At 39.2% G+C, this 19,448-nt stretch overlaps 1 protein-coding gene across 1 annotated transcript in view; it reads right to left on the bottom strand.

The window, feature by feature from the left end:
• Positions 1 to 19,448, bottom strand: part of LOC139732615 (bridge-like lipid transfer protein family member 2) — a 58,947-nt gene that overhangs the window by 2,659 nt on the left and 36,840 nt on the right. The window contains exons 39-62 of the mRNA XM_071643472.1: positions 19,198 to 19,360; positions 18,646 to 18,729; positions 17,581 to 17,636; positions 16,404 to 16,530; positions 15,704 to 15,805; positions 15,067 to 15,132; positions 14,485 to 14,649; positions 14,139 to 14,214; positions 13,367 to 13,533; positions 12,612 to 12,947; positions 11,688 to 11,846; positions 10,980 to 11,077; positions 10,063 to 10,146; positions 9,123 to 9,215; positions 8,585 to 8,637; positions 8,043 to 8,157; positions 7,175 to 7,271; positions 6,560 to 6,638; positions 4,145 to 4,327; positions 3,472 to 3,512; positions 2,667 to 2,744; positions 1,465 to 1,524; positions 1,105 to 1,176; positions 322 to 462 (exon numbers count right to left, since the gene is read on the bottom strand). Of these exons, the coding sequence (XP_071499573.1) occupies positions 322 to 462; positions 1,105 to 1,176; positions 1,465 to 1,524; positions 2,667 to 2,744; positions 3,472 to 3,512; positions 4,145 to 4,327; positions 6,560 to 6,638; positions 7,175 to 7,271; positions 8,043 to 8,157; positions 8,585 to 8,637; positions 9,123 to 9,215; positions 10,063 to 10,146; positions 10,980 to 11,077; positions 11,688 to 11,846; positions 12,612 to 12,947; positions 13,367 to 13,533; positions 14,139 to 14,214; positions 14,485 to 14,649; positions 15,067 to 15,132; positions 15,704 to 15,805; positions 16,404 to 16,530; positions 17,581 to 17,636; positions 18,646 to 18,729; positions 19,198 to 19,360 (2,695 nt within the window). The remainder of the gene's footprint in view (positions 1 to 321; positions 463 to 1,104; positions 1,177 to 1,464; positions 1,525 to 2,666; positions 2,745 to 3,471; positions 3,513 to 4,144; positions 4,328 to 6,559; positions 6,639 to 7,174; positions 7,272 to 8,042; positions 8,158 to 8,584; positions 8,638 to 9,122; positions 9,216 to 10,062; positions 10,147 to 10,979; positions 11,078 to 11,687; positions 11,847 to 12,611; positions 12,948 to 13,366; positions 13,534 to 14,138; positions 14,215 to 14,484; positions 14,650 to 15,066; positions 15,133 to 15,703; positions 15,806 to 16,403; positions 16,531 to 17,580; positions 17,637 to 18,645; positions 18,730 to 19,197; positions 19,361 to 19,448) is intronic.

Here is a 19,448-nt window from a genome sequence, read left to right as displayed (position 1 = left end):
CTGCAAGTTTCATCCAAATCCGTTGACTACTTTTTGAGTTATTTTGCACAAGGACAAACTAACAAACGAACAAACAAACCAACGGTAACGAAAACATAACCTCCTCCCTTGGTGGAGGTAATAATCACCCTCCAATCCCCTTTCATCTCTCACTGCCACTGGTGACCTGTTGCACACAATGTTAATAGCATTTCCACAGGCTGGTCTTGAATTCTACCTTGGCACAAATTTCATCCCAAACAACTCTATATCTGTTTTTTTTTTTTTAAAGCTGCACAAACCTCAGTGACCTTTCCCCTCCCTTGACCCTTGACCCCTCACCTGTGACACCAGTGCATTCTTGTACTCCTTCTTCATGGCCATAAGGAAATCTAGCCAGGTCCAGGTCCTGTTATGGTACTCCAGGGAGGGCAGGATCAGGTGGAAGTTGTGTACGTCCTCAATGTTCTTGTCCTTCTCTCCCTGTAAGGAGATTCAATCATGAGAAGTGGGATACAAGCTTTTTAAATGATGGATCGTTTATTGCATCTGCTATATTAATCATTTTCACCACAAACTGCATCATGTATTGCAAAATAATCCGCACTTTGGCAGAAGCCTTGAAGTGTGCACTATTTGTGAGGCAACATTTAGCATCATGACAAATGCAAGATATCACTGTTTTTTTTTTTATGGGCATTATCTACCATTTGCAGAAGAAACAAAAACCCAGCTTTTGTGCTTCAAAATAGTTCTAAAATGTGAGTTAGCAATAGAAACAACAAATGTAAAAATGGGAGTCATTATAATCAATGTTAAGTATTGTTAAATATACAAGATGTGAACAATAGTTATAATACAATTGTTTCTAGAATAAACCATCTACAGTTATGGCTTATTGAGAAAAATAGTGATATCTCCATATATTTTAGGCTTTATGATGGAATTTTTATATGGTAGGATGTTTTGTGATACAACTGACATACACATATATGCATCAAATGTGTGAAATCAAACATTTTTAAAATCACTGCTCCCAATTATACACAATACTTTTAAGTCAAAGCTTTAAGATTCAAACATGACAATATGGAACTAAGAGGTAGCAAGCTGTATGAGTCTCACCTTGTAGCTGACTAGAAGGGCAACAGCTGGGATCTTGATGTACAAGAACATGGTGTTCTGGGCAGCTCGCTCCTATAGGGTGGGGGAGAAAATTAGATTTGAGTGGATGGGGTGGAAATAACTGTAGGTCTGTAGGTAATAGATGACATCCAGGCACTCAGAAAGCAGTGACGTTCCCTTGTACAGATCTCCTTTCACAAGAACATGGTCACAGTTTGGGGAAATGAAATGATGAAAATCGTGCAATTGCTGATAAGTGCTAGGCATTTATTTACAGTAATGCAAGAAAAACCTATGTCTGGTTAATTTACATCTCATGCTTTTCATCAAATGTTTTGTGAAGAATTTGTAAGGTCTCACCTTCATCTTGTCAATGTCATCAGTTTTCTTCAACTTGGACAGCAACTGTTTCCGTTTGGGCTGTAAAAGAGCAAAACATAATATTACAGGAGCCAAATCACATTTATGAGGTAGCATTTCTCACATAATCTAGCATAGAAATATTGTTCAGGTACAGTCCTACTGTACCTCATCAATCTAGTGTGAACTAATGCCCATGAGAGAATTAAACCTAAGAGCAAACTAGAACAATACTCAAAAAGGTAGAACAATACTCAAAAATGGTGAACAAAATCATAAATTACCACTGTTGGCATGATTCACTCATAGGCATGAAAATCTACCAGGTACATGTATGTGCAAATATCATTCCATGAAGAAGTTCTGTAAATTCCTACAGACACATTCCTATATCAGACAAAATAGTGAATCTAATGTGCAGCAGTAATTACACCTGTCAGTTGAACATCTAGAAGTACATCACAAGAATTGACAGGTGATTTAACACTGCTTTTGATAAATGCCATCTGCCTCATGGATAGATAACTGTTTAATATATAATGAAGTAGTATGATACCTTTATTGGTTGATCATTTCCTGAAAGTGTGCTGGAAAACTTACCATGAATTTGATTACAAGTTTAAAGGGACTGTACAGTACTGGTTGAGGTAGGGATTCATGTTTTGAACATTCCTAAGTGGGATAATGAAAAGCCTCTTATGAAATATGAAAGAGCATGTAATTTTAAGAAGGATTCAACATTTATTTGATGAAAATTGGTTTTCAAATGGCCGAGATATCCAAAAAAAAGTGCTAATAATAAAAGGCGACATGCCCCAACTTTATTAGTATATCTTTGTTTCACCTTGATTTTGGATATCTCAGCCATTTCAAAACCGATTTTCATCAAATAAACTTTTGATACCCCTTAGAACTGCATGCTCTTTGACATCTCATAGAGTGGTTTCTGAATATCTCACAAAACGCTAAAAGCTAAATCTTCACCTCAACCAGAACTGTACACACCCTTTAATAGATGGCATGCATGACTTTGGACAAGATGCTTCCTCTACCAATAAGAACGCAATCACACTTTTGCTGGCGGAATATCTCTTTGACAGTTTGCCATAAAACATCAACAAGAACTGAGCTGTAGTCTTAACAACTGCCATTTTATGATTTCAGCCAAGTGGTGAAATGTAAGAAAAAGAAGGCACTGATACCTTTGGTGGTTGGACGTCTCTCTGTAGCGTGCCACTCACACTGGACTCATCACTACTGGTAGATCTCATACTGCCACTCTGTGAGGAAAACAAACGCACAGACATACTGAACTCATCTTGATTTAGCATTCATACATGTTTTTCTGTCTCTCTCTGTCTCTTATCAATGACATAATCATTAAAACCAAACACAGGCAACATCATCTTCTGGTATAATCCAATAGCACAGTTTGAACATAAACATCAAAGTTACAATGTAGTACATCTTCAATTTTTCTCATGTTTTGGACACCTGTGTCAATTAGAGTATGCATCAGCACATCCCGTTCTAAAATTGACATAAATTCAGCCGTGGCTGAAAACCAGCAGTTTTATGCTGGACCACAGAGGCTGTTTACAGGGATAATAAAAACTTGAAACAACGAAATAACAAGAAAGTAGATTTAATACTTGTCACATGACATGTATATGTAGCTGCTCAGTATGAGAGCACTTTGTTTCCTTGATGTACACTTTACATGCAAGAAAGTCACAGAGCTCTGGAATACAATATAATCTAACAAACCTTGCTCTCTTGGTAACTCATTCCAAAATCCCAATGCCATGACATGCAAGCATTTATGGTCTTACTTGTATGCAACTCACACATGTACATTGTAGTTACATGCCCTATTGCCACTTTCTTCATCACTGAAAGAAAAAAAAAATCTCACACTTCCTAACAGATTCTGATTCCTGGCTATATCCCATCCATCAACATAATTCTTTCCCTACCAACATGAAAGTACATGGAGAAAAGTCTTACCCTCGTGAATGTGTTTGTATCAGTTTCATCCGAGTCGATTTCTTCGATGTAATAGAAAAAGAGTACACCAGAAATCAACATAAACCTCAGCTTATATAATGTAGTCACACACAATGATTGTAATCTTTGCAGTAAAGTTAAATTTCATAGCAGTCCAATCTGTTTTCATCCATTTTTTTTTTTGTAAGTGAAATGATGGAGAATTGAATTTCAAAGGGCATCAAGGGCAATTTCTATGATTATATTTTACTGCATAATAATAGGTTTGAAGCCTGCGCACTGCATTACTTCATAATTTAGGTACCTTTGTATACTACAGTAGATGTGCATGAGTAAGATTTCAAAAGTGCAATATTAACATCACGCAGTGAAACCATTATGCATGATGAAGGAGAGAAGGCAAAAACCTTCATTTCACATGTACGGTAGTAATGATATCATTCCTTGATAGAAATTTTAAAGCTCACACTCGACAAGAACATACTCAAATGAGTAAAATACATTTAATGCACAAGTATCTCAAATGTATGGAAATCAAACTTCCTTCGTTCAGCACGTCCACTGTCAAAGTTTTTATATCCATTCATAAGATATCAAAAGTTGCTCTTGTGTAAAACTTGACCAAAGACTTCCAAATGTCACACATTTATCTGACCCTTGACCTATGACTCACTCTTGAGGATGTCCTCGTTGGTGGCAGAGGACGAGGCGGAGGAAGCAGCAGACGCCCCGTCCGGCTCCATGTGGCGGCCAGGGAAGAAGAAGGCCATGGTCTTCTTGAAGAAGCGATTGGTCAGCTGGATGGTCAGCGGCACCACGTTGACCTCAAAGTTCTCCTGCATAGAGATCCCACCCACTAGGAGAGAAGCAGGATAAGAACAGTCACTGAAGTCCATTCATTTTCTCCCCTACAACAGAAATACTCATGTCTGGTTCACCCAAGGAGGTTCGAGAGATGGAGTTACAACTGACTATAATTATTCAATCAGCTGTCAGTTTTCTATGGATGGACAAAAGAATTCCATAGGTGCATTTGTGCCTTTGATGTTCGATGCTTGAAGCCGCCATCTTTCTGAGCAATCTGAAGATTCATTTTTAACGCTAACATAATATCGGGTATATGCTGCTCATTTATATATCAAATGCAATGAGATTTCACCTAATGATAAAGCATATAAAACAAAAGTCAATTCCATTCGAAAATATGTGCAAAAGTGTAAATCTGAGCTGTATTTTGTGAAAGTGTTTGAAATTTTACCCTTATGGAAAGCCGGTTTTATCACTTTTCTGATTATTTCTGCCAAATGAAACTAATATGGTGTCATCTTCAAGTATAATTCTTTATAAATTAATATGTCAGATTAGCGTACAGACACGTAGAGTCGAGTAATTTTGATTATCTATTTCAGCAATATTTGAGCAATTTCTATTCACGCACCCCCGTGCCTTTACCATTGTCTACCACCCATCGTTTGTAAGTAGGGATAGCGAAAAGTAATTACCATCATAAAGACATATCTTATCTTCCTTAGACAGTGGCTGGTCATTATGCAATGAGACGTGAATTCATTTTCTTCCTATCTGGGGGGGGGGGGGGGGGGGGGGGGGGGGGGCAGATCCTGCTTGACACATACCGGTACTTCAAATATTTTTGAGTGGCGGCTTCTAGCATGGGATCAAAGCGAATAAGACTGTTGTGACTCCATTTCTCGAATCTCCTTGGTTCACCCATGGTACAGCATTAATCTGCCTTAAGTGCTGACAATTTGCTGACAATTCTTAAGATGTTTGAGAATTAGAAAAAAATTGTAAAAAATCTTATTTTGACATCAAACTGAGCGAGAAGCTGAGGGAATGAGGCTGGGGAGGGTGGATGTATGAGGTAAGAAGAGGAATAGGTGGAGGAGGAAGGGAGAAGGACGAGGAAGAGGAAGAGGAAGAAGAGAAGTGGGAGGAAGAAAAGGAGGAGTAGGAGGAGGAGGAGGATAGAAGGAGAAGGATAGCAGGAGGAGGATAGCAGGAGGAGAATGCAGGAGGAGGATAGCAGAAGGAGGATAGAAGGAGGAGGATAGCAGGAGGAGGATAGCAGGACGATAGCAGGAGGAGGATAGCAGGAGGAGGATAGAAGGAGGAGGATAGCAGGAGGAGAATAGCAGGAGGAGGATAGAAGGAGGAGGATAGAAGGAGGAGGATAGCAGGAGGAGAATAGCAGGAGGAGGATAGAAGGAGGAGGATAGCAGGAGGAGGATAGCAGGAGGAGGATAGCAGGAGGAGGATAGCAGGAGGATAGCAGGAGGAGGATAGCAGGAGGAGGATAGCAGGAGGAGAATAGCAGGAGGAGGATAGAAGGAGGAGGATAGCAGGAGGAGGATAGCAGGAGGAGGATACCAGGAGGAGAATGCAGGAGGAGGATAGCAGAAGGAGGATAGCAGGAGGAGGATAGCAGGAGGAGGATAGCAGGAGAATAGCAGGAGGAGGATAGCAGGAGGAGGATAGAAGGAGGAGGATAGCAGGAGGAGAATAGCAGGAGGAGGATAGAAGGAGGAGGATAGCAGGAGGAGGATAGAAGGAGGATAGCAGGAGGAGGATAGCAGGAGGAGGATAGGAGGAGGATAGCAGGAGGAGGATAGAAGGAGGAGGATAGCAGGAAGAGGATAGAAGGAGGATAGCAGGAGGAGAATAGCAGGAGGAGGATAGAAGGAGGAGAGAGGATGAGGAGGAGAAGGAGACTGGCAGTGGATGAGAGAACAAGGGGAAGATATTTAAGAAGGCAACAGGACTGTATCGATGAGAACTTGACAGTAGTAAGGAAAGAGAAGGATACTCAGGATAGAGAGGAATAGAGGTGTAGTATCCACGCCAGCCATCCACCCTAGTGGGAATAAAGGCAGGAAGAGAAGAAAACTTGATCAATTCTAATATACTTTCATGACAAGTCTAGCGGAGGACAAACATAATTGTGCCTGTGATAAAGTTCTCGTAATCAATAAAGGAGACCCAACATTGTGCAAAAGACTTTGACTGCCCAGTCTCGGGAGTATGACAAGCTTTTTCAGATTACACAATAGGTCCAAAGGACAAGACTGACCTGGTGGCTTCCCCCTTGCAATGACCCTGAGAGCTACTTGAGCTGACCGTCCACTGGTGTCTTGAGGTCTGAGCACCTCCTGGACAGTGTAAGAGAACAAAGCATTAATGAGTATTACGTGTAGCACTTGTCATATGCTACACTGTTGAAAAAAAAATATATATATACATACATACATACACATATTTATGTGTTATATTCCTCACAGAATATCATAGATTATCAAAATGCATTTTTTCTAACAATCAACAGATATAAACATTGTTCTTATTCCAGTGGTCTCTGTATATGCAGCCACAAAGAAAATGACGATGGGATGGTGCCTAGGTTTTATGGATTCTAATAAACTTATGGATTAATTCAAATAGTACAATATGTACATAAGCTGTGACTTTCACAAACCTGTCAGTTTATTAAATCAGCAATTGACAACTTCAACAGTTATTCATATCATGTTTATATAACACTGCGATTTTATCTCTCATAAATTTTGTGAATTTTTACTGCATTCTTCAGTTTCCAGTAGAGTCTTCTTGACAAAGGGTTTAGACATAGCTCCCCCCACCCAAAAAAAAAACCAAAAACCAACAACAACATTACACAGGAGTTACATACCTTATAGACGTCATTGGGCAGGAGGTTTGTGATGGTCACATAGCCAAGCTCCATCAAATTCTCGGTGGAGTCATCAGACTTGGTGTTGCGGCTGTACCTGAGGGGAGAAAGGAAGAGTTCCGCAGTATACACAGAAAAAGTGGCCATCAATTTATTTCTTATTCAACACTGGAAAACGATGATCACTTTATTTCATTACCCTCTTTCAGAGCATTACGGTATCAAAAGATCAAGTTGAATGTCATCTGTGGTAAGTGTCATTATCAATGTTTTTGTCACACAGTATGCACACAGTCTAGGAAGGCAAGAGAGACAACATTTTACAGTCTCACTAATCAGGCTGTATCCCAAGGAGTTAGATTAATGAAGTCTCCTCTTCCTTTTTCATTAACATGGCTAATTCTAAGAATTATGAGAAGACAGTGTAAACATTTCACGAAGTCCCTCTTTTATGACATATCATTTTGAACATTTTGGATGTGAGTAATATCACTTGGCACGTTGCACTGAAAGAGGCTTATTGACATAAAATATGCATCGCTATTTTTCCCTTTTTTCCCCACCCCTGCATTCAGTCAAAACTTGCCCATTTATTTTTCTTGCATTCTGCTAAATTCCTTTCAAACTTAAGTCATGATGTAAGTTACACAAATACATTCAGGTGTAACAATGCAACAGTCCTATACTACTAAAGATTGTTGGAATGGGATAGAAATTAGAAAGACGATTACATAATTCCTCTTCGTTGACATAGGTTTGAGGGTACATCTAGACCTGAGTGGCTACCAGAGCACCGTTAAGGTTAATGAGCAAATTTCTGGGCAAGTTAAAGAAAATGTTAGGGGGTGGGGGGAGGTGGTGTCTGTACTTGAAATGTCTGAGTTCGAGGTCAGCGATGCCCAGTTGCCCGTCCTCCTCCGTCAACCTCCACTTGGCCAGACTGAAGCAGACCTCCACCCTCCAAGCGATGCGCACACTCTCCGCTGGTAGGGATTGACAGAAGTGAGTGGGAGATGAGAAATGACAGTGTGTGTGAGTATATTATATATCTCTTCATATTTCTAATTGACACCCGAAGAGCTGTTGTTGATAATTGAGGATTTGAATCTAAATGTGCCATCCAGCCACTTCTGCGGGTTGCTGATCAAGTAAAGGATATACTCTTTTAAACAGCTAGGAAGCAAAACAAAAATATAACCCTGCCAATTGGGTAGACCTCAATATGAAAATACAAATATACCTATCTATTGGACACACAAACTTTAACCATTGAAATCTTTACCAAAACTGCTGATCAAATATCAACACTTCTTACACCAGTCACTGCTTTTTCTACTTTTATGTTACACTGTTTTACAACTAAATAATGTAAGTTCATATGATAATTTTGATAAATGGATAAGTATTTACCTTGATGGAGCTTTCTTTTCAAGGCCATCTGTAGCTGAATCTCCTTGTAACAACTAGCAATAGAGAAAAAGGATGATATAAAAAGATGAGAAAACACTCAAAACTTCATGATGTGCTTGTATCTCATCATCTACCATAAGGAAGTTTGTCTATAGGATTTACTTCCATTGTTAATATTGCTATTCCACATCTTATTGTACAATTTTCGTTGTCTCATATGATGGTCAGATGCATAGTAAATGTTTAAGTGTAAGGTAAACAATAAATAATGTAATGCACAAATTAGCAACATGCATGCTGCATAAACAAACCTTCAGTGCAAACAGCAACTATGCAGCCAAGGGATAACGTATATCCAAGACATATTCCACCCATACTTTGTCTTCACATGTTCAAGTATATGATCAGTATCCAATGATGTCCGCCAGCAGCTGAAAATTTCCTTTCATCATTGATCCCTCTGATTGTCATCTTGCTAGCTTTACATCACTTTTCAGAAGATAACTAGCAGTACAATCGTTCTTCTCTCAGCACCTACCTGACCATGATGCGGAGGTCTTCAGCAGCATTCAGGAGCGATTCCTTGGATTCAAACAGCTGCTTCTTCAAGTCTGATACGCGTCGCATCAACCTAGTAAAGAAACAGAGGCAACCATATCTTCCTTTATTGAGTGATAAAGTTTTGATATTAATTTTTCCTTTTTGTGCTTAATCTAGCAAGGTGAGGGGGGGGGGGGGGGGGGGATTTTGCTGATTACTCCTTTCCATTGAAGAAAAGCTGATTTTGCTATAACACACATTTCACATAGACACCTGCCCAAATATACACAGGACCAGTCATGAACAGGTTAAAGGTATTGTTTACCATTGGGAGTACAGATTTTTAATAATGTTGTAGTTACCACATTTGATGCATTTGCATAGGTCAGTTGTATCACAAACCATCTTACCATATAAACATTTTGCACTAAAGCCTAAAATATAAGAAGATATTACTATTTTTCTTACTAAGCCATAACTGTAGACGATTTAGTCTAGAAACAAGCTTATCATAACTATTGTTCACATTTTGAATATTTAACAATACTTAACATTGACTGTACTGATTAAAATCTTTACAATTGGTTGTTTCTATCCCTAACTAACATGTTAGAACTATTTTGAAGCACTAGAGCTGGGTTTTTGTTCCATCTGAAAATGGTAAATAATGCCTTATTAAAATGTGAATCACAGGGTGTTGTAAAGATGACAGGATACTACATCTAAATATATGATTTATAACTTTCCCCCAGCAATAGTATATTGATTTCATCAATGATCATGGTTTGACATAACTCATGCATCGAGAACTGCACATGGGGTGAGTAAAGGTTGCAATTTTTATATGGATATAGCGCCTCTCTCTGATTTTGTTGTCATAGTTCTTATGCCGACAACCCTAAAAATCATAGTAATCATGGTGATGAGAATATACTCACACTTGGTCGTTTGGCGAGTCATCCAAGGCTCTGTGAGCATTGAACAAATCCTTCTCTATCTGCCGATTGTGGGAGATGAAATTTCTGAAAAATATAAATACACATGCACACACAGAAAAATAGTGAATTTTATACTGACCTGGTATTTCACATCAGGCTATGCAATGTGTGGTCAGTTCTCCTTATTATAAAGTAGTACATTCATATTGAGATTGATGACATAACTGACATACTGTATACGCCAAATATTTCGCGAGGTTTTTATTTTTGCGAATTTTGCGAGTCGGGTGCTATTCGCGAAATTAAAGACGCGCGAAAATATTGAATCTGATCCCGATGTGAATGTGATGTACGCATGTACATTTCTCCATTCAGTATAGGACTCCATGATCATGAATTTAACCACTCGCGAAATTGTTGGGAATTCCCGATTCGCGAAAATTTAGACCCACGAAATATATGGCGTATACAGTATTCAAGTAAACTCGAACAGCATTTTAGGGTGAAATGTAGCGGAGATGGTAACAGATGCACACTGCACTGAATGTCCATTAATTCAATCTCAATTGGTGAACAGATATTTCACAATAGCAAGTTAATTTTTTTTTTCTCGGTTAACATTCAATACCTGGTACTTTTACTGATTTCTATTTTCAATCAAAATGAATACGTCACCACAATTTGCTTTGCAATGTAGGTGTCTACTGATAATACAGACTTTGAAAATTGTGTTCATTTCAAATGGACAGATTTCAAGAAATGCCATTTCCCCACTCAGGGGATGAAAGTGGACAGAAATGAGGTACAAGACCAGACAGGGCATGGCCTCCATCACCCCTTCCCCCCCCCCCCCCCCCAAATATGAGGGAGGGTCATCGCACTGATGGTTCTGTGAGCTGAGGTTCCCAGAGCCACACCTGAGTGAGTTTTGTAGCTGCATGATTGGTCCCTTCTGGTCCTCCATGGTGTTCAGCTGCAGGGCGAACCTCATGTGCTGCATTCTGGCCATGGCTTCCTGCAGAGCAAACACAAAGCCAGACCAGAATAAAAATTCTCTCTGCAGTCCAGTGTGAACATGGGTCAATCCTCCACACTTAACCAGTGAGGTATCCAGCAGGTTAAAATCTGATGTGTTCACACACATGTCAGATTTTAGTTTTACAAAACGATCCCTCTAAGAGTATTAAAAGTGTATCATGAGCACAGGACAATCTCAAACAATGGAGCTGAAAGAGATCTGCCGATTCCTAAGACCCCCCAAACACTTTGGTCCTTCTCAAGTTACTGTGTCTCCATTCATGTTGGTGGAATAATTTAGGACACGATGAGTCTGACACACTGCAAGAGTACAGAGAGCATGCAGACTTGCAATTATAACAACTGCACACTGCATGCAAAGGACATAATCATGGCTGCTTACATTCAAGCAATGGCACATCAATCTTTCATTTTTTCTTTTCTCTTTTTGAAAAAAAAAATTAAACACACACAAGGCGTACTAAATCTATTTTCTGGTTCACAAACATCTATACAACCGCCATTACCCACTGATGATCTCCAGGATCATAAATACAATCTTCACAATAACAATGAAGAAAGAGAAACCTTTAAGTAGTTGGACTCGCCTTTCTTTTTGGCTCCACGTAGAGCAGCAGGTTGTTGATGATGTCCATGATCATGGAGTACTGGGCCGAGTTGGTGCAGATGTCGAGGTCGTGGTGGACCACAGTGATGGAGTCGATGGCCTCCTCGCGACCCAGTGGGTCATCATCATCGCCATCGTCCTAGGAAAAAACATTGTTACATCATTGTGATGTAATACCATGACTGAAAACTTTGGTGCACTCAGGTGATCATGACCCTCCCTCCCTATCCACAATCCTGTGTAAATTGTGTGAATCTGTAATACCTGAATGAATACACATTTCTCAGGCAGAAGACCCCTTTCAAAAATAACCCACAAACCAACTTTCTTCACTTTTATTTCCTTAGAATTTTGAACTCTAATGTAATTCATACTGAACACTCCATTCTTTACCTACGACTTAAAGTTTCACTACATTATATTTTCATTTTAAAAAGTCATTATCGATAAGATGTCAAATTTCAATCACAAGATGTCATAAATACAGTCATATTCCCAGCTACACTACTACACAAATTTTATTCACTATTCTTTTGCCTAGCCTCAGAACTAAAACAAATGAATATCTAAAACTTCCCCACATCTGACAGGATCTCTGAATCACATTAGGAAACTAATGCATATCATTTGATGCAAAAAGTAATGTACTTGTATATTACTTGCCCTACAGTTAACTTGTCCTGTAGTTATTCATTCAGTTAGTTCATCTAATTGATAGTGCTGAAAGGCGATTTTTCGACTAAACTTCAAGAAAAAATACAAATAACAAGTCTTTCAAATTAATGCCATTATCTGGTTGCACAGCAGCATTATTTCCTGTTCTGACTGCCAACAGAATCCTCGGTAGTACCTGCCAAAGTTTTCCTCAGAAGTTTCTTTTTGAATAACGTCTCCCATCACTCACCCTGTCTGCATCTCCTCTGGCTAAGACCTGGGCTGCTGCCAAGGGGTTCACATTCCTCCCATACATGGTGTAATAGAAGTGGCAGGAGCAGCGCGAGATGATTCGCTGCAGCTGGACGGCGTCATTCTCTACGTCTTCCGAGGCCCCGCCCACCGTGTCGCTGACCACACCCCCCACGGACTCCCCACTGCCGACCAGGGCGGGGACGTCGTTCATGCTGCGGTGGTGGTTGGGGTTCTTCTCGATGTTGGAGACGGCCAGCCACTTGACGTCGTCCGCCTGGTTGCCGACGGGTTTGCCCGCCCTCTGGGACGGAGAACCAACGGTGGCAAAGTACTGTGGTGTTGGAGGACACAAAAGTGAGTATGAATACATGACCTTAGAGTGCAACCAAATCTTGTTCATCTAAAACGATCATACAACTTTAATTGAATATACACAAACAGATTGAAAGTTTTGTTTTTATGTTAATGGTATCTCATATGGCAATTACATCTACAAAGTAGAAAATTATGGTGCACAAAATGAAGCACAGAATGATACATTGAGACATGCTTTCAACACATTGTGCGATGTAATGTAGTAGGTTTATTGCCATATTGCAGAAAATAGAAGAGGGACACAGTATTAGAGATATTACCAATCAAATATTTTTAGCCTAGTGCTCTCTCACCACCCCCCCCCCCCCTCCCCAACTTGATAAGGTCAAAGACAGAAAAAGAAGGGACTGGTCATCAATTTTACAATGGACTTACCTGCATCCTGTCCAGGTTGCCCATTAGAGTGGTCTTGCTGGTTAGCTTGCCCTCCATGACCTTGGGCCAGTGTGACCTCTGCATGACCTGTGCGTTGGCCGCACACACCAGCACGTAGCCTGAGCTATCTGACCCTCGCAGCATCACCTGACTGTTGACAAGCTCCACTGCAGGTGAAAGCATCGTCAAGTGCTAACAAATCTTTTCTTTTCCTCACATTCACTCACAATCATGACTAACAAGGACTCTAATCAGTTACCATGGTAATTGGTAACACACTGATTATGCTTTCAATCACATGACAAGAAAAAGACAATTACAGAAAATTTTGGGAAATCACACACATAAACACACAAATATAGCAACATCTCAATTTCCTCATGTGATCATTGTAACTTAACAAAATAATACAGTCATGGGCAAGTCAAAGAATTTTGCTAGCTACGCAATGATGAATATAATTGACTTCAGAATGAAATGACCAACATTTTCAGGGACTTGACTATTATTTCTGTATCATATGCAGTACTGTGTCCTTACAGGTCACCTTATATCAACAGACCCTAACTTATCCTGACATAATAACAAGTCAAAACAGAAAAATCTGAAATCTAATCAGAAATCTTAAATCTAATCAGCAATTTGCAGCATGCTTATTAGTGGTAATAATTACAGTCCCAAATCCTTCTTATACAATACTCTGGACATACGAAAAAGGAAACTTGAATGTAATGGAGCAAACTGGAACAGACAGGCAGCAAGATATACTCACCATGCCAGTTGTTGGTCATTACATCATCCTTGGTGCAAGCCACTACCCCTGAAAGCTGCTCGTTACTGCCTGTGGTCTGAACAAACAAACAAACAAACAGACCGACAGACAAGCAAATAATAAGTGATGTAAAGTATATGTTGACTTTATTATTCACAAACAGCTCTACAATCACTCTCTACCCATGGTTCTATCCCATTCTTCACACTCTCAATCACAGATGTTTTGATGTGCTAAAATGCAGTTGATGAAATCAGTTTCAGGCAACAGTCAATAATAATTGTCTCAATATTACCACATTCCCTCATCAATGTGATGGTCATCTCATTCCGTATGATGGACCCACCTCCTCCGTAAAGACCATGAATTTGGTGCTGGTCTCGGCCAGTAGTTGCTGTAGCATGTTGGCCCCATGGCCCGTCTGTGTCTTGCTCGCCGGACTTGGAGAGTGACCAGCTGCTCCGGCCGCCGAGCTTGATGCCCCACTGGAAGGAGTGCCCGGTCCACTCTGCTGACCACCTGCCGGCCTTCGCTGAATGAATACACGAACATACACCACTGCTGAGTCAATTTATTGAGTGATAGATATCTCCTGATTGCTTACATGAATTAATACAATATGATACAATGTCTTATGAGTCATGATTGCTATGCTAAAATTATATCTCGTGTTCTGATTTGGCATCATTCTCAGGCATCGATAAAATCAGGTAAAGATCAAACAGAAAAAAAAAGAACTAACTTTGCCAATCTACCTATCATCACTGCAATCGAGTAACACTATGACTCATCAGAATTTGATACACCACTCTTTCCATGCCATCACTGCAGAGACTATCCACATTCAGCTGTAGAGGGAGATGCTAATATTGGAGTCCTCTCTCTCAAAGAATCAAGACTTATAACCATCAGTCCTATTGCTACTTACTGCCTGAGCACTGCTGTCCATCTTCACTCCTTTCAGGGCTTCCGTTGAGAGATTTTGCTTCAGGGTCTAAACGTGGGTGAGAAAATAGCCAGCATGAGACATCATAGGTAAAATGATGTGTATCTTTTGGATCATTCACAACATTTTTTCAATTTCCTACAAAACGTTCAAAGACTATTGCATGATTCATTTATATATCTAGGGATTTTAGACTTACTTTCAAAGATCCATTCAGGTGCAATCTAAGTTTCAGGTTCACATTCCTCAATTTTCTTTCTTCTGCGCCATTATTTTCTTTTCTAATGTGGTGAGACATGTTTTTTTTTCTTTTCTATTCTCAATCTCGATTGAAAATTGAAAATTGAAAATTTAAATTCATAGGATAAATACAAACCAAGAAATCTTGTCATTTACGTATAATGACATAATCATATTAATACTACTCAGTTCTGTTTATAAATTTAAAGAAGTTGCAGATAGGTTTTGTTTTGATACTTACTTAGGTTAACTATGAATGCAGAAATTTATTTTGTCTTAAACAGGGAACAAGAATATTCTGAATGATCACAAGATAATTGCTTGGATGAAATTCTACCAACAAAAGTTTTCAGTGCCAAAATGCATTACATCCCAATACCTGAGCCTTGCTGTAGGAGTCGTAGAGACCTAACACAACATCTCGATTGAACCTCGTCCACGAGCCTCTGAACTCTTCCACCACCAGCTTGTGGATGAAATCCTTTGGTGAGATTCAGAGTCAACATCAAGACACAGAATACTTACAGGATTCAGATGAAATGAATAAAAGAGTACTCAAAAACATACATTTCATAAGTCATGGTGTATTTTGTATTTCATAATGCAACTGACCATCTATAACAATTCTAAAGACTTGTCAGTCAAATTTCAGTGTTATAAATTTCTGCTCATATGTACTGTAAAACGAGGAATTTTCGCGTGCATTTTTATTTCGCGAATTTCGCGAAATTAAAATGCACGCGAAAGTTTTTGTCTACACTACATGCATTGAACGCCAGTGGCAATTCGCGAAAATTTCATGCAGCGAGAAAGGCTGTCGGCTCCAATTCACGAAAATTTCATGCCGCGAATATATCATGTTTTACAGTATATTTGATCACAAATGCTCATTCGCAAATGAGCGTCATTCCTGAACAGTCACCCATCGCAACGGGGAGAAAATGGTAAAGGAATAGTTTTCACTCTACATCCAGTCATACACTCCCACGAATCAAATCAACACAATGTCACAGGAAGACTTCATATTGACAATCTTGACACTGGAGAGTACTACCAGTGGGCGTGGCACTTTTTTTTACCTTCTCTTCATTCTCTGTGTTCATCCTCTTGGCATCTTTCACTTCTTCCTCCTCCTCCTCCAACACTTCCTGCATCTCGTCCAGGTCTGGCCCCAAGCTCTTGCATTTCAGCCGGCTGTAGTTGACCCTACAATGCGGAGCAAGACAATTATCACAGAGTGCGAACACATCACTCCAGGGTCGAGAGCTGGAAAACTCCACAGATTTGTACCATTCAAAATGCTTCTCCCATTCATATTGTTGATATATTTTTTGTGCATTTTACATCTGAACTGTATTAGAACTTCATGAATATTGTATGCATACTTTAACCATTGTGTAGTTGCTTGAAACATGTTTCTGATAGAGGTTAAAGTTCATTGTGAGTGATCCTTCCATTTACAACTGACTGATCAATGATCATCAAATAATATTCTGGTAAATTCTAATGAGGCACTTTCAAACTGGTGGCAAATCTGCTTTGGATTTCCTTTTCATTCCCTTTGCTTTTAAATCAAAATATCACTTTGTACCCTAGAGATGACAAAATATGGAATATTATGGTCATTGTGACCACAAATCTGAAGTGGGCAATATCGACAGATGGATTGACTCAGTGAGTCAGAGATAGATTCTTATTTTTTATTCATTTATTTCAACTTTTGTTTATTCATACCTCTATTTCAATTCGTATCTATCTATTCACTTATTCATGTATTGATGTGTGTGTATGTATGTTTTCAATTCAAATGAGGGTCTTAAAGGGGAAGGCTAGTACCTGATCTGTGGGAATCAGTGGAAATGCTGGGAGATGATTGTTCCAATCCTTACGGGATTCATTCAAGAGTTCATTGTATATCTATTGTTGTGTGAAAATTATTTGCTTCAGAACGGTCTCATATTCACGTAATGTGCAGATTAATGCTCCGTCACTGACCAGGGACGCTAACCTGGAAGCATTAAACTGCACATTACTTGAATATGAGACCATTCTGCAGCAAATCATTTTCACACAACAATAGATATACAATGAACTCTTGAATGAATCCCATAAGGATTGGAACAATCATCTCCCAGCATTTCCACTGATTCCCACTGATCAGTTACTAGCCTTCCCCTTTAACCCTCCAAAACAAACAATTTTATCATCATCAATCATTAAGTATCAGGGAGAAAATGACAATCAGCTGAGACTTACTTTGAGACACTGGCCAAATGGTGCTTCTCTGCCTCAGCTTTGTTAATGACCAAGTTCTGTCAAGAAAGTTTCAATTACAAAAAAAGTGTTTTTAATCAAAAGCATTACACCAATACAGACACAAATTCACACAATGCACACTGGAGATGGTGTACAATCAAAAGATGAATCTCTTGCTCTATAAAAGAAATAACAAGTTGTTACTGCTCGTTACTATAAAAGTTCGTCATTGAGACGGTAGTTAAGCATCTTGCATTATAAATAGTACGATTATATTGATATATTGGTCAAATATCACCACTATCTGTATTGCTTATATCAATCATGAACATCATGTACAACTGTCATTGTTGCTATTAACAGCAATCTGTCCTTGCTACAATATACCATCATGGTACCACTTCATTATATCATGAATTGAGCTAGATGCTGTGTTCATCATCACTGACCAGACATCGCCTGATTGTTATCAACAGCATCATCTTCAGGAGCATCATCGCTTTTATCAACATCATCATACACTATGCAGGTTCCCACTTCCTCTAAACCTTTGTCAAAAGAATTTCAAAGACATTTAAAGACTCCCATATTATCATATTTATATTTAAATCATTATTCCATGTGTTTAGGCAGGGCTCGACACTAACGGTGGCCCGGTGGCCCGGGGCCACCAGAAAACGCATGTTGGGCCACCAAAATTCAGAAATGAAGAATTTGGTGGCCTTATCGGGCCACCAAAAAAGGTCGGATGTTTGCATTTGGGCCACCAAAAATAAAAGTTAGTGTGGAGCCCTGGTTTAGGCATATTATTTTCAGATTCGCAAGACTCAAGCTTAAAAGGCTAACACCACTTACCATATTTTCTTTATTTTATGAATGAATGAAGATTTCATTGAGGAAAATTTCAGAAGTATCTAAATTGACAACGGTGCAATCGTGAAACAGGTAAGGACTTAAGGCATATGGGATAACGCAGTTGACTGCTTTTATCTTAATCTGTGACGGGATATACTTGCATACAATATGTGAGAACTTCAGGCATCATGAGATGTTATGCATACTCACTTTGACTTCATCTCCATTGGAGGTGTAGAGGTAGACGTGACTCTCTCCGACCTCGTATTCAAGCTCCACAACGCTCCAGTCCGCCTCAAATATTAAAAATCAAAGACATTGTTAACATGAAAAATGTACCTGACAGGTAGATACACAAATGGCAAACATACAACAGAAATGAGACTCTGAAATTAAAGTTATTTGTGTCACAAAGTTCAGAGCCATCAACTGCATATAACAGGAAACTATATGAAAACACTGTAATAAACATCTTGAACACACATGTATCGAATTATTAGAAAGTTTTTGTCTTGATTTAGACTGCAATCAAGAATTATTCTTTCCGTTATGGCAGGATACAAAAAATTCTTACAGTTGTACAAGAATGCATGAAATATGATGACCTATTTCATGTCATAACTGCATCATCATCATTCTCTTCATAATCATCTTCATAATCATCTTCATCATCATTAACTGCATTTTAATCACCAGCATCATCCCCATTATCATTGTCATCATCATCATCATCATCATTGCGATCATTCCGAGGAAACCTACCATGGGTCTGTGAATGAGCCCATCGTTCATCTCCACCAGCTGTAGGCTGTTCTGGGAGTGGAACATACCGGGCCCCAGGCACACCTCAATGCCCCTCTGCTTGGCAAAGGAGGCCCAGTAGTTCACCTGGAAGTTGGGAAACTTTGCCTGGAAATCAATTAGTCTGAAAAAAAAAATAAATAAAAATACACATTGACAAATAACAACACCATCACCACCAACAACAAAATATTCCAGAGGCATCTAATATT

Source organism: Diadema antillarum, unplaced genomic scaffold, assembly GCF_040938485.1.
Source record: "Diadema antillarum isolate AM-2024a unplaced genomic scaffold, OU_Dant_1.0 seq00000441_RagTag, whole genome shotgun sequence".
Classification (NCBI taxonomy): Eukaryota; Metazoa; Echinodermata; class Echinoidea; order Diadematoida; family Diadematidae; genus Diadema; species Diadema antillarum.
Note: the sequence above shows the minus strand (reverse complement) of the source record. Positions and strands in the feature narration are given on the sequence as shown.